Source organism: Hemitrygon akajei, chromosome 12 (assembly GCF_048418815.1).
Source record: "Hemitrygon akajei chromosome 12, sHemAka1.3, whole genome shotgun sequence".
Classification (NCBI taxonomy): domain Eukaryota; kingdom Metazoa; phylum Chordata; class Chondrichthyes; order Myliobatiformes; family Dasyatidae; genus Hemitrygon; species Hemitrygon akajei.
Window position 1 is genome coordinate 57,076,402 of NC_133135.1, and position 15,276 is coordinate 57,091,677.

Consider the following 15,276-nt stretch of genomic DNA (forward strand, 5'->3'; position numbering starts at 1 on the left):
GAAGATTGTTTCCGATGTTGGGGAAGTCCAGAACGAGGGGTCACAGTTTAAGGATAAAGGGGAAACTTTTTAGGACCGAATTGAGGAAAAACTTCTTCACGCAGAGAGTGGTGAATCTGTGGAATTCTCTGCCACAGGAAACAGTTGAGGCCGGTTCATTGGCTATATTTAAGAGGAAGTTAGATATGGCCCTTGTGGCTAAAGGGATCGGAGGTATGGAGAGAAAGCAGGTACAGGGTTCTGAGTTGGATGATCAGCCATGATCATACTGAATGGTGGTGCAGGCTCGAAGGACCAAATGGCCTACTCCTGCACCTATTTTCTATGTTTTTATGTTTAAAGCAGTGAGTTTTGTCACTGATAATTGGCAAGAAGTAAGCAGTAAGACGATCTGGAGCTGTTTTGCTCACCATAGTTTCAAGCATTCAGGCTTGAAAATTCCAGAAACAGCCGTGAGTGAAAATAGAGGTATTTCACTACTTCAGCAAGTTAGGAACTACAACGAATTTGAAGGTATCGACAATCATCTTGAATGTTCCAATGAAAATGAAGATTTGGAGGATGCAATTATTGAAAGGATTGTATGAAGGCAGTCCATTATATGCACTAGGTGTCTGCTCTGAATTTCTTCATTTACCGTTAATCAAAAGAACAGAGTGGCATAAACTGGATCAATTCATCCATCAATAACTATCAGGAATTAATACACGGTTTTATAATACAGTAGTGGTATTGGTAGTGTTCTAATTTGTCTGTATCTCATTTAAATGCATAAATTGTTGCTCCATTAAATAGCCGTGTGAGTTTTTTTATATCTTTTTAACTTTTTCTACGAAACCAGCTGATCAGGACAATCACATAATTGGGCCAAGATGTACTTGTTCCTAAGTGTCCCAATTAACTGTAATCCACTGTACTACTCTGGGTAAATTAGCAATTGTAATGAATTTGTTCACCTTGCTCAAGGAAAGATACTTCCTTGCACTTGCACAGTTTTAGTGACTGACCTCATCCTAGCTTGACTGGAAATTATACCAAAGATAGACTTATGCTCGAAAGAATGATCTCGTGGTCTAACTCAATCCACAGGTGATAGCACAACTGGACTTCCATCAGTATTCTTGTGAGAAATAGATAGTACAAATTATTTTGTTGGATGTTAAATAAGATTTCTTGTTGGTCATAGCATTATTCTACAGACCTATATAGCTGTGAGTTTATTAATCCATATAGCTGTGAGTTTCAAGGGGACCAGTTGAAAGAACTATGTTTTTCTCTGTGGCTTTGTGACACACTCCAGTAATATCTTACTGCAATAAATACCACAGTGGCACATCAAAACGTACCATATCAGTTACTCCAGGTTTTCCAGGAGGCAGTTTCGGCCGTGATGGCGGACGAGGTGGTGGTGGAGGAGGAGTGTTACTGGTTAAGCCCGATGGCGTTGCTGGACGAGCAGGGGATGAAGAACCTAAAAATAAGGAGAGATGGTTTTAACTTTTACAAATCAAGGAACTAGAAACCGTAAGCAAAGGCCCATGGAATGCGGTCAGCACTACACAGAGGTCTGGGTGTAGGAAGGAAGAGGCTTGATATAGATGTGGCAGGTGTCCCAAAGGTTGAGTCATCTGCCACGTCTATGGTCCAGATGGGTTGTAGAAGGGGTGGTTGTATAATGGCAGTGAGTAATTCCTACCCCTCCTGGCCCACAAGGATTCCAGATAACTTCTCTTTGCTCTTTCTGACCATTTAGAACTTCCCATCTTGGTTTGGCAGTTGATGTTGGTCCATAGTCTGGAATCTGACATGCTGGCTGGATCTCATCAAAGAAAAGCAAGCCCAAGGGACAGGAGTGTGACTGTGCCTGGATATAGATTAGGTTGTGGTGGCCTGCAAATGTGCCAGGAATGAGTGCAACCATTACCACTTTTCCCATCTCCAGCTGTTAACTTACCCCCAATATTCCGGCTGGGAATTAAAATCTACCTGATGGGCTTATGTTGTGTTCCCACAGCTAATGACACCAATCTCATTGATAGTAAAACTGGCCATTCTGCAAGTGAGCAAGGTCTTCAACCATAGTAATATTTTAATATTACATTAATTTGAAGGGAAATAATGAGAGTCACAAGCAATTTGAAAGTCGTGGTTTTTCAAATTACTGTTTGAAAATTTTAAAAATATCTTCTATGGTTGTTACACATATTCAAATTTTAAATTTGCTAAACTGTTAATAACAATTGATTTCCCCCCATTTTGCTCCCTAATTTTTAAGCTGGTTGCAATCTAAGCCGCAGTTTCTTCTGGTAGGGCTGACTCTGACTGTTCTGCTCATGCAAGACAAATAGCAAATATGGACAGACTGTGAGAGTATCACAGTTAAATCCGTTGTATATATATGATACACACAAAATGCTGGAGGAACTCAGCAGGCTAGGCAGCACCAATGGAAAAGAGTACAGTCAACGTCTCGGCCCGAAATGTCAACAGTACTCTTTCCCATAGATGCTGCCTGGCCTGCTGCATTCCTCCAGCATTTTGTGTGTGTTGATTGGTTTTCCAGCATCTGCAGATTTTCTCTTTGTTTGTGTCTGTATGTGACTGTACGTGATTTTAACTTTGAATGTCAGTGTAAAGCGGATAGCATTGAGTTAGCTACCTGATATATGATTCCACCTGATATTTTCCTCAGGCCACATGGTACAGCATGCAGTAAACTCAATGTCACTTGTTTTATGCCTCCAAATTAAAATTAGCACATTAAGTTCTGGATGGCAAACAGGAGGGGAACCTATGGCTAAGGCTTCCTTTTCATTCAAAGGAAACCAAAATCAACTGTAAAACAGTTCAAGCAGCAATCACAACCCAGAACAATCTTAAATTTCCCAGCTCCAGAGATCATAATTTCTCACTATGGGAGTAACCATTTGCAGTTCTCTGCCCTTCAGTGTTGTTTGAAGAATATTGATACTATGGGCTTGATACAAGCAAATACAAGCAAAATGGAAGCAGCAACATTGGGACATAAAGCCTTATAACCATAAACTCTTATTATGGCTATAAACTAATGATCAAAATGTGCACTCAGCTGCATACTGATGTGATCTAACTACACAACGGGAAGGATTTGGGAGAGGTGGTGGAAATTGGCTGACAGGGCGTTGAACATGAAGGATGAAAAAATAGCATCATCAGCACAGCCCATGCTTCATTGGAAAATTGTCCAAAGAATTTGCACTTAAAAATGTTCACCAGATCACTTAACCCCTTGAATGAACTGACTGTGCTGCTAATGCTGAGACTGTGGCTCCCAACCCTTCACTGCAATCCATAAATCCGAATCCAGCCTATTTCAGTGCTGCGCCAGATACCTGCCAGATAGCAAACAGGAAGGGAACCTGTTCGAGAAGCTTAGCTTTTTGTATTCTACCTATATTGATGGCGATCCATTGACAACAACTAGGTGCGACGTAACCCCAGCATTTCAGTTTACTTGATAAAGCAGAAGCCTTTGCACCTCCAATGATTCTCAGATGACACCACAGTCCAGTGAACTGTGACTGGAGGCAACAAATTAATAATCTGTATTTTATTTGCCTTCCAGTGGAGGTGAGCAGCACACTGAAAGGGTGAGAAGAACCTAGGAGTTTCCAGGGGCAAACATCAGCCCTGCTTTCCTGATGCCATTCCACCAATATGCTGCCCAGTTGGACAGTTTGAATAGGGATGTGCTACTGGAAATAGGGACATTGGAAAAAATGTTGAATTTCCCCATGGGGATGAATAAAGTATCTATCTATCTATCTATCTATCTATCTATCTGTACAGAGATAGATTTTCCCCTTTGTGCTGTTTGTCAACATCATTCGGAGATGTATCTTGGAGCAAAGGGCTGTTATTCATGCTTCAGCAGAGGGGGGCTACAAGTGGAGAAGTACTGCATCTGTGCCAGTTGCCTCCATGGTTTATTGGACAGTGGGGGTGGGGGGCAGTGATGATCACAGGGTAAAAACCTGAAGATGGAACCTTTGATCAATAAATCCCATCCAGGTCTGGGGGTGTGAAGAGGGGAATGCAGCCAATTGTAACACTTATCCAGTCTAATGGTGATTCATTTACAGATCTGATCGAAGGAAGTGATGTTTAAAAGGAAATGTTTTACATAATTATGTAGTTGGTACTGTTTCTCTTTTCTCTTTGGATGGGAACACCTTACAGATTCCGTGTTCTCTGATATACAACATGAGAACCTGTCGGCCAGTTTCAAGAAAAGGGAAGATCCTGTTGAGGAGGTAGGAGGGGGTGCTGCGGGTTGTTGTGAGAATGTCACCACAGATGCACACTTTCAAAGAACACAAATTAGCAGCGCTTAGCACAGAATGAAACAGCACAAATACCACAGGACAGAAGCAGGAAGAAGCCAGTTAATGTTGCTACTACTGAGGCTTCTTGCTGGAGACAGGCTAGTGCAGTGTTTAGGCAAACACCACGTACCACTGCTACTGGATACTCCACTGCCTGAATTGGGTCCTGGAGAAGATACCACTGTCCTGTAGGTAGGAGGTGGCGGGGGAGGGGGCGTGTTCTTTTGCCCCATAGCGAGTTCTTTCAGGGAGGAGGACGACTCGCTTTTTCCGGTCTTGATCAATGCCTGCTCAGAATCCTTTATCTCACTTCCATCATGGTCGAGAGGCACAGAAATAACTGGAGGGGCATCAGTGGACTGTAGGTCGCTATGAATGTCCTCTAGCTGCAGGGCTGAGGTGGACCTCTTCTCACTCAGAGCTGCAGCTGAAACATCATCTCTGGGAGGGCGATCAGAAAAGTCAATCCACTTGTTCTTCGACAGGACTGCTCCAGATCTGGGAGACACAACTGGGCCAAAAATATCATCCAGGTCATTGATAGACAACAGTTTGTTAGGCTGGGGCTCTGCTTCACCCTGGTCATTCCCTACAGTCCCATGGGATAAGTTCAGTAAAGGCTGCTGCATTGCTGTATCAGGGTCTGACTTGGTGCCTTTCAGAACAATGTGGTCTTAATTTCAAATTTCAAGAGTAAAAAAAAAAGCAGGAATCAAAAGATTATACACAAAAACAAAACTGAAGAATGTACATTCAGTGTTAAAAGACTAAAAAAATATTACCAATGAGACAGATTTCAAATATCAAAAGGAGAAAATAGTTTCCTCATACACCCCCACCCCTGTCCCCTTTACACATTGGATCTGCTAGTAGCCCACTGGTATTGTACTCGGATCTGAGGCAAGAAAGTGAGTATCAGTAGGTTATTCTACCATGTACTGTCTGTCCTGAAGATACAGTCACTCACATCCGTTACATCCGTGGTGCCTTGGCTGGGATCGGTTTCACAGCACATCAGAGACATATGTTGGGCTGCAAAGCTCAGTTCTAAACTAAGCTACACATCTTTGAATTGAAGATTTGTGAGCAGAGCAAACATATCCTTTCTTAAAAAGCAACTTTAATACAAATGCTTTAAGATACAAAGAATCTACACTTGATTAAGTATTATGAAATTTGGCAAAAAGCTTGTGTGAAAGACATAAAATGGTTGACTATAAAAGGGGAAGATTCAGTCATCATTTCTCTACATTAACCCTTACATATTGTTTATGTTCTATACCTTCACGGTATGGTCTGGGTCAATTTTGACCCGGCCCAAGAATCCCCTCATAACAAAATCCATACCAACTTTTGAACCACAGTTCTATTTAGAATGAATAAATAGTCTATCTGACATTAATAAATAGGTGATCAATCCTTAATTAATGTTCCAGAGATCTAAAATCCATTTCAACAGATACGGGTCAAATTTGACCTGGAATAGCCTCAATGCACAAAAATTTGTAGCACCGGTACAAAAGTTTAAAATTTTTAAGTATTTTCAATTTTGCGCATTTTGGGTCATTTTAGAAAAAGTCATCAAATTTCCTCTAAAATAATGGCATTTAGGGTGTTTTTTACTGCTGTCAAATGTCAAAACGGGTCAAATTTGACCCGAACAGTATGTAAGGGTTAAATATGCATTACTTTATAGCTATCTAGAGTTACCTCAGGCCTACAAAACAGAAACAATTATTCAAACTAATTTGCTATTGCAGTTGTTGATGTTCCACGTGCCTATTCCACAGAAGTGGTAACATACAGGTAAACGACAAGCTGCTCAGTACACCTGAATATTAAACTGCAAAACCCTACCTGAACCCTCTGCTGAGGGTGATCCTGTGCGAGGTGGTGTGGCTGGAACATTTTTCGGAGGCAGAGGAGGAGGGGCTAGAAGGGGAATTACAAAATGCAACTTATGGAATGAAAATGATATTTTTTGCAGTTTTACACCATTTGAAATTTAAAGGATAATAATATTTGTAATCATCATATTAAGAAAAACTCACTTTCTCAGAAAAACAAGGCAGCCCTGATTTCTTTGATAAAGAGGAACGGAGTCTTTGCACCCACTGCAGAGGTAACTGAATGGTATTGCATGATCCACAAAGTAACAATATACCAATCTTTTAAAATCCACACAGAATGCTCTGACCAAATTTAGGTATTCAAGCCTGGAGATGTGGCTGTAACTCCACCTCCTGACTTTGAAGAATTAGTATGAATAAAAAATGAAATTAAAAGTGGATTTCTATTGCTAATGGTAAGCTAAAACCAGAGGCAAATAAAGTACATCACTAATGTACAGCTTCAGATGCACTTACTGAAGAGCTGATAACTATCCAAGACCAGCTCTTTCTGAGGATTCAAGTTTGGATCAGAAGGCAAAGAGGTAGTGGAGCATAGCAAAGAACACAAGCTTCTTCTAAGATCGAGACTACTTAGCATTTAGTCAGTTTTCCATCCTATTAAATGAATGATGTCCAGCAATTGTTGTACTCTTGTAGTAAAATGTACACATCCTGTGAATGTCAGTCAGTACTCGTTGGATTAAAGATTCCATCCTTTCACAAACCTCTGAGATTTCCTGGACTATTTCATATTATGGTGCCACTGAAAACACAATGTATAGCATCATCCCCCACTTTCCTATCTGTGGAAGAGAAGAAATTCCATTTTCAAGGCTGCCATTGTGTGTGGTAGCTGACCCCTCCTCAAACCCGAAGAGTCCGATTGCAAAACATTGAAATTATAAACTTATGTTTCTAGCCTCTACATGAGTGTTCTGGATATTTTGCCACAATTCCACAAGCAATACAGGCTTTATAGATTAGTCACTCTTTTTCTGGGGCAAAATCCTTCTAGCAGGAAGGTCTTCTTCAGTAACATGATCAGATATTGCTCATTCACCAGTTAGATCTCTGAAGCCTGTGAAGCAAAATGCAAATCGGATGCAAAGCACATATCTGGCAGCTACGTAAAAAGAAATTATGGGCAGTGGGGCCATTATATCTTGCTTGTTTCCTTATTATATTTAATTTCACAATTTTAATGATTAATGTAGTTGCTGTGAACTTACCTCCAGTAGGAAATGGTCGTGATGGCAAAGGTGATTGTCTTTTGAAATCACTGGCTTGAAATGGACCCCAGATTTCAGGCTGATCAATTGTAGCTTTAAGATGTGGTTAAAGTCAGCCAAAAAATAAATTAACACATGGCATAAATACACAGTATGAGCAATACAATTTTTAAACATTAGATTGTAGGAACAATATTTCTGGTCTGTTGCCATCAGAAATTCCTTGAGTTGTGATTCCGGCAGATCAGCCAGCACTGTGCCAGAGTACACCTTGTGGGATTATGAAGCAGTTAATCTTACCTGCTGTAATATCTGCTATCTTTCCATATGTAGGTGGCTGGCCTGGTACTACCTGATCCCCACCACACTTCCTCCAAACATAACCAATTTCTCTTCTACCCCCCCACCCCACCTCGAGCAAGGAACCCATCTACAAATTTCTAAATAGTTCCCAAGTATTGGCTGTTTGCCTTGACCATGTCTTTGCGAAGATGGTAACATTCTCCAACCCACTCACTGGTATTGTTATCTTGTAGTCACTGGGCCACAATACTCCCATTCAAACGCTGATAACCTTGCTCTACATGTTTTGTTAAAGCACCATTTTATTTTGTGAAGGAACATTGATTTTAATCTCAAGTGAGCACATCAAAAATGATAGGATGGAGAGAACAGATAAAATTGTTTCTCTTTAGTTGCATTTACTTCCTTGCACTGCATGCCAATTCTCCTTAAAACTGCAGGATGTCAGGGATTGTCACCTCCTTTTCAAATAGCTGTTCCTATTGATCAAATATATTTATTCCCTCAGCAGCAACCAGTTGAAAAAAAAACAAACACTTATTAGGCCAAGAATGCCAGATGTGTTCCTTGTTGAAAATTTGCTTAAGAGACATACTGCACATCATGCAGGCTGTAAGAAGCAGACCCTTGGGTGCAGTCCGTCCAGCCCATCAGGTCTGATCAGTGGGTTCGGAAGTGTAATCCAATCCATTTCATCACTCTGCTCTTTTCCTGTAACCCTGCAGTTATCTGCCCAATTCCCCTGGAAAAGCCTTGATTGCAGAATCAAAGGAGATTGGGTGAACTAGGTGGAGTTTTACAACAATTCAATAGTTTCACATTTATCAATACCAATATTAACATTGTATTCCAGGTTTTTGAATGATTACTTGAATTTAAATGAACCAGCTGTGGGATGGGATTCAAACTCAGTTAAGTCTGTGGTTCAGTGGTACTGCAGTAATACTATCACTGCATTATTTACTGGTATGTATTTGTGAGATCAATGTTTTTCAGACATGTATGCAAAGTACCTTCTGGTTTTATGCCTTCAAATGCTGACTCCAGTGGTGGGCCAAAGAGTGGGATCAGAGCTGCTGTATCCTCCGGGACCTTCTTACTACTGGGAAAGAAAAGTGAAAACAATACAAATGGAAGGAAATTAGGAATTTAATAGTAATTAAAAACAAGTACAGCAGAGAATCATTAAACCTTGCTCAGTCTGGATAAATAAATCTTACTGGTCTTATGCTGAAAAATCACAGTTCAAAATAGGATCTTTCTATACTCAGTGAGTATTTAGACACACCGTAACAAAGAATGATGGTTGTGGAGATGTAATTATAGTTTTCGTTGTTTTTTTCATGAGTTAAGTGTAGGTGTCATAATATGCAGCCAATAGCTGAAGGCTATATATCTCCCCAAAGAAAAGAGGAAATCCAAAACTCAAGGGAAATTTTTCAGTTAAAGCACTGAGCACTTCAGCCTCAATGGAAGCCTTTCTTTCATTTGTTGCTCAGGTATGCTTGTAACATTCTGTGCCTTTCTCAAATTAGAAATGAGAAAGAGGAAAATTAAATCCCAGCAATGAAAGGTATCATGATCACAAATAGAGAAAGGAAGAATAAAGAAGAGCTTATTGAAAATGTGTTAAAGCAGGTATAAAGGATTAATGGAACAAGAACCCCAGACAGTTTATGAATACAGTAGACAAACACTCAAGGTAACAAATGATTAAATAAAATGGGTTTCTCAGATCATTCTGTAATATTTCAATGACGTTATATTCAGCACAAGAATCTTAGCTTACAAAATAATTAGAGAAAGTATCTCTTTTTGAATTATTATCAAATATGTAATTTAGTCACAATAAGATTATCAAATTAAATAATTTCATAGAACATCAGAATCTACAGCACATTACAGGCCTCTCAGCCCACAACGTTGTGCTGATCCTGTAACCTACTCTAGAAACTGCCTAGAATTTCCCTACAGCACAGCCCTCTATTTTCCTAAGCTCCATGTACCTATCGAAGAGTCTCTTAAAAGACCCTATTGTATCCACCTCCACCACTGTCGCTGGCAGTGCATTCCACACACCCACATATTTGCAAAGACTTTAGGAAGTGTATTGTGAAAACAATAAATACCTTTTTCATGAATGAAAGGCAATGAAAATTAAAATCACATAGAATGAAGTGAACAGTCAACATTTTGGATTAAGACCTTTTATCAGGATTGCAAATAAAGGGGAAATATAGCCAACACAAAATAGTGGGGGAAGAGTTAGAGGAATAACTGATGGGTGACAGAGGGATCCAGGTGAGGGGTGAGATAAGCAGTGAAGGAGAATAGGAATAATGTAAGAAGTGGGAATTGATTGGTGGATGTGACCAAGGGTTGAAGAAAATGGAGACTGGTAGGAAAGGACCGTGGACCATTGTGTCAAAGGGTAGGAGGTGGAGAGGGAAATGTGAATGTGTGGGTGGTGGGCAGATGGAGAGGGAGGGGAGGAGAAGGAGATCGGATGATGAGGGCCAGTGGGATCGGGTATAAAGGGGAAGGGACAGTGAGGAAAGGTTACTAGAAGTTAGAGAACTCAATTTTCAAGCCATTTAAAAGTAATGTTAGAATATTTCACTCAAGGCAGTTTACTGCTGTTAGAGAGTATTCTGGAGTTATATGAATACAGCAGATATTAATTCAAACTAGGACCAGCCTTCAGTTCTTATTGTAAATGTAAATAAATTCAGGACACTTGCAATTAGCCTTCAAAATTAAGAGACTGCATATGCAACAGCCATTAGATAATGGGGTTATGTTAATGGGCTTGCATCAAACCAGGTAATGTGGGTAAGTTACTTGTACCATTGTGACTTAAATTCAATCTGGCAAACCAGACTGATGTTATTACTTAGCATGTCAAACATGGTCATAGGTACAGGCAATCAATAGTTATTGTGTACTTACCAGAATCATGTGCCCAGAGACAGCCCTGACAACATTAATTTTGGGTACCTGGTTCTCTGTCATCAGATGTTTTTAGAATATTAGTGTTAATTAGTTTCTCCCAAAGGTGCTTGGACCTTCAGGGGTGTCTTATGAATTACAATGTGTTCCACAATGTATCTCAAAGGAACCATTTGTCAACCCAAAGTATTGAAGTAAATAATGTCATAGTAATAATTGAAATTGTATTGAACCCCCTACTGTTACCTTTGATCTTAAAGGTATAAAAATGTGATGTATTTTTGGGTTTGTGAGCCTCGACATTCTGTCCGTTTCCAGAAAGATGCCTACATCTTGTGACGAATAAGAACTTCTATATCACCAACTTCAATGTCTCTCCAGTGACTTGATCCCAGTTACAACTGCCAGGTCTTATAATGTGCAGTGACTCTTGATATTTGAAGGCCAGCCATGACTTAAAATGAGAAAGCAAGTTAAGCTGTTCCAAGAATGAAGCAGATTCATAAACAGCAAAATGGCATATCTTGGGAAGTTGGTTAAAGGTTTTGCTGACATTGAACCTACTCAGTTTGTATTGCAGATGTTTAACAATTAAGAATAATTCTGGGTTTGATAGGATTGATCCAAAATAGAAAATTCAATTATCAAATGTAGAATTGAAGATAAGCTAATTAGATTCGAGAGTTTTTGCTCAATCTAAAACTTCCCTTGAGAAACTCAGGATGCAACATGTAAATATTGGGTTGAACCTGCCAAGAAGGTTGTGACAACAAAGTTGACACTGCAAACTTTACACGACTGAAAGATTTTTGTTTTTAACCTGCCGTGTGGCCCTACTCTCTGCCATAATTGGAAAATGCATAAAGGTCTTTTAGGAGACGCAAAGGATACTTAAAATGATGCCAAAAGATTTATTTTATTCGATAGGGGACTTTTATTTTCATTGAAAGGATTGTCTGGAAAGGAAAAGAATGGGTTTTGTTACCAGTTCATACACCTTCACACTGGATCTACTTTTCATTCTTAATGCTCCGCACAGCCTAAAATTTGGCCCATGTTTAGTACATGTTGATGATTACTGCTTACTACTCAGTGGAACAAGCAATTGGCTACAAGTACCTGACAACTTCTAATGTAGGCGTTGACCGTCTTGGGCGAGCTATTTCCTCACCTGAACAAAACAAAACAATAATTTATTTTCCTCTTGAAAAGTAGAACCAGTAATAATACCTTAATATTGAAATGTGATTTTACATCTTTCTTAATTTATTTAGATATCCTGGCTGCACCAACAAGCATCTTCAGCAGAGCTGGGGCCATATACAAAACTGGCTTTTATGCAGTAGTACTTACTCTACAAACATAGTAACTCAAGACAACGTAAGTGTGTTGTCTAATAAAAGATCCTGCGCTTTACCCCTAAGTTCCAAGCTTGTTTTAAAAAAAATTTATACAAGGGTGTAATGAGATCACCTTTTACGTGGTTTCTCCTCCTAATATTCTTGATTTTTTTTTTGCCAGGACCACTAACTCCCTGGTAGTTCCATTGTTTTTCAAATCAAAAATTTCAGTAAGGTATCTTCTCGCCACTTTCCAGTGATTGCAGCATTTTGGTTTTGCCTTCTTGGCATAACTTTTTCTACTTGAAAGCCCTTGATGGATCATTATTAAGAATGAACATGGATACTTACAAGATAAGTTTCTTTTGATAATTGCCTGGAAGAAAAATAGAAAAGGTATTGACATGGAGGACTTCTTATATAAAAGATAGACTGACCTGCCAAATACCATTTGGTACTAAATGATGGTGTAACCATGAACAGAACTTCAGTAGAGGTTCATCCACAGGATGAAAACATGGGAAATTATCTACATTTTGCCTTGGGGGATTTGCTTTTTGTACTGAGATGAGATTCTTTCATTTCAGTTTCTTCTTCCTTTGCAGGTATATTCTTTCCTGTTGCCTAAATGGTAGCACTCTTGGCTGAGTCAGGAAGGTATTATATTTTAGTTAAGTATAGAATATGGGGAACATTGAAAGGCCACTATTTATCATCTATCCCTAGATGCTATTGAGAACGTCACAGTCTGCTGACATCCTGAACCACTGCAACCATTATGGTGGAGTAGGATGCTTCATGTGTTAGGAAAGAGGTTCTAGAGTTTGGACACGGGGAAAGAAATAGCAAAGGACTGTTCTTTTTCCAAGTCAGTATCAGTTACAATTTGGATGGAATTTGCTATGGGATGAATTCTGTTTTGCCTATCGTTTCTATCTTTCTAGGAGGCTGTGGATGAGGGGAATTTTTGAAGAAGCGTTGTGTAGTTCGTATTTGATGCAGCCAATAGTGGAAAAAATAAATGTTCGATGTGTTCTAGGGGCAGGAAGAGAGGACTCCAAAAAAGCAGAATTTTTTTTAATCTGACTGAGTCCAGCTTCTCAAGTATTGCAGATAGTTAAAAGGTTCTGGGGAGTAAGTCACGAGTTACACACGGCTAGATGCCCAAATTCTGACCTCTTCTGTAGGCATCTGACCTATCCAGTTTAGTTTCTCAATAATAGAGACCATTCCTTCTCACCCCCTAGTTATTTACAAGTTGCAATACTGTTGGAATATTCAAGATACAGTAGGTGGTTCAACTTGATCTTGATGGAGGAAATCATTGTCTGGTATTTGATCGAAGGGAATGCCACTTTATCAGCACGTGCCTGAATGTTGACTATATCGTTTTGCATGTAGACATTGGCTGTTTATATATTTCATGTATTTCTCATAACCTATGAGGTAAATGTTAGAAGACAGGACCAGCTAAAATAGACATCCTAGTTGGCATAGACAAGATGAGATGAAAGGTCTGTTTCTGTACCATGTGAAAACATTCAATCTATTGAACCTAGGCTAGGCCTCAGATCAATTCCATTACCCCATCAACTCCCCTTGATTTTCCTACCATCTACTTATATTAGAGGCAATTAGCAGTAGCCAATTGACCTGACAACCTGCGTGTCTTAGGGAGATAGAATCCATGCAGTCATGGGGAGAATGTGTAGGCTCTATATTGATAGCACCCAAGGTTTGAATCTGAGGATTTTCAAATGGAACAGAGTCTGGGCAATTGTTAGTAAAGCCATCAGACCATCTAGTCATTGTCTTGAGAAAATCATCAGGACAACTCTGACTGAGCTGGTTGGCTTTCACAAACACATTGGTCTTCTCTCCTGTTTCATATACCTCCAGCCAGTGAAAACTTTCCCCAAAGAACTTGTAGTGCCTTGATGTCAAAAACAATTACTCTCACCTCAGGAAGTCAGGTCCATTTGAACTTAGGATCTAATGAAATATGGAGTCAATTGCTCTTAGAGGAACTTAACTCAAACATCACGGCACGGGTTATTAGTGGCAACAATATTTATGACACTTTCCTTCTCTTTGTTAATGATTTGGGAAGTAACTGGCCAGACTGGATATGTCCTACTCAAGAAAGGAGGGAGAGAGAAAGTAGAAAATTATGGGCCAGTTAAATCTGTCACTGGGATATCCTAGAAACCCTTTATTAAGGAGATAACAGCAGAATATTTTTTAAAAAATCATACAACAGAGCCAATATGGTTTTACAAAAGAGAAACTGTACATAACATATTTACAAGTCTTTTGAGGATGCAATACAAAGGGTAGATAACTCCATAAGACATAGGAGATGAATTAGGCCTTTTAGCCTATCAAGTCTGTTCCAACATTCTATCATGGCCGATTTATTATCCCTCTCAACCCCACTGAGACGTGGAACGTTTGAATTGCAAGAAGATGTTAGATTAAATGCCACATAAAGGGCTACACCATAGAGTAAGAACACACAGGATGGTGGGGGAGGGGAGTAAAATATCTGTCATGGATATGGAATTTGCTAACTAACAGAAAATAAAGAGTTGTGATACGTAGGCCATTTTGGATTGTCAATCATTATCCAGATGTGTGTCACAGTGACTCATACTGAAACCACAACTGTTACTAAACTATGTTAATGACTCAAATGAAGGGGCTGAGCATAAACTCAAGGGATTTTCCTGATGCTGGGAAACCAGAACAACACACACAAAATGTTGAAGGAGCTCAGCAGGTTAGGCGGCATCTATGGAAAGGAATAAACTGTCGATGTTGACCTGCAATGTTGACTGTTTATTCTTTTCCATAGATGCTGCCTGACCTGCTGGTTTTCTCCAATAATTTATGTGAGGGGCCGAGTGTACTGTGGTCAGATTCATTGATGATACATAGGCATGTGAGTTAGCAAATAGTGATAAGTATAGAGATAGATTAACTGAGTGGGCACCAGGTTAGGATAAATGTGAGGTTATCTACTGGAAGGAGTAAAGCAACCAATTATTACTTAAACTGAGACCTCACAATCCTGTTTTTACAAAGAAATTTGGAGACCTAGTATCTAGGACCAGGAAGCAGAATTTTAGAATAAGGTGTCACCAACTTCAGATGGAGTTGAGAGAAATGATCTATTCCAGAGAGTTTTGGAGGTGGAGAT

General features: G+C 39.5%; 1 protein-coding gene across 10 annotated transcripts in view; it reads right to left on the reverse strand.

The window, feature by feature from the left end:
• sgip1a (SH3GL interacting endocytic adaptor 1a) overlaps nucleotides 1-15,276 on the reverse strand; it is a 172,336-nt gene that overhangs the window by 49,707 nt on the left and 107,353 nt on the right. For 4 of the 10 annotated variants that reach the window (XM_073063163.1, XM_073063162.1, XM_073063160.1 and 1 more), the window contains 7 exons: nucleotides 12,429-12,453; nucleotides 11,857-11,908; nucleotides 8,802-8,890; nucleotides 7,486-7,578; nucleotides 6,222-6,296; nucleotides 4,495-5,037; nucleotides 1,347-1,471 (listed from right to left, as the gene is read on the reverse strand). In XM_073063163.1, the coding sequence (XP_072919264.1) occupies nucleotides 1,347-1,471; nucleotides 4,495-5,037; nucleotides 6,222-6,296; nucleotides 7,486-7,578; nucleotides 8,802-8,890; nucleotides 11,857-11,908; nucleotides 12,429-12,453 (1,002 nt within the window). The remainder of the gene's footprint in view (nucleotides 1-1,346; nucleotides 1,472-4,494; nucleotides 5,038-6,221; nucleotides 6,297-7,485; nucleotides 7,579-8,801; nucleotides 8,891-11,856; nucleotides 11,909-12,428; nucleotides 12,454-15,276) is intronic. The other 6 variants (XM_073063169.1, XM_073063161.1, XM_073063168.1 and 3 more) reach the window with 4 other exon arrangements.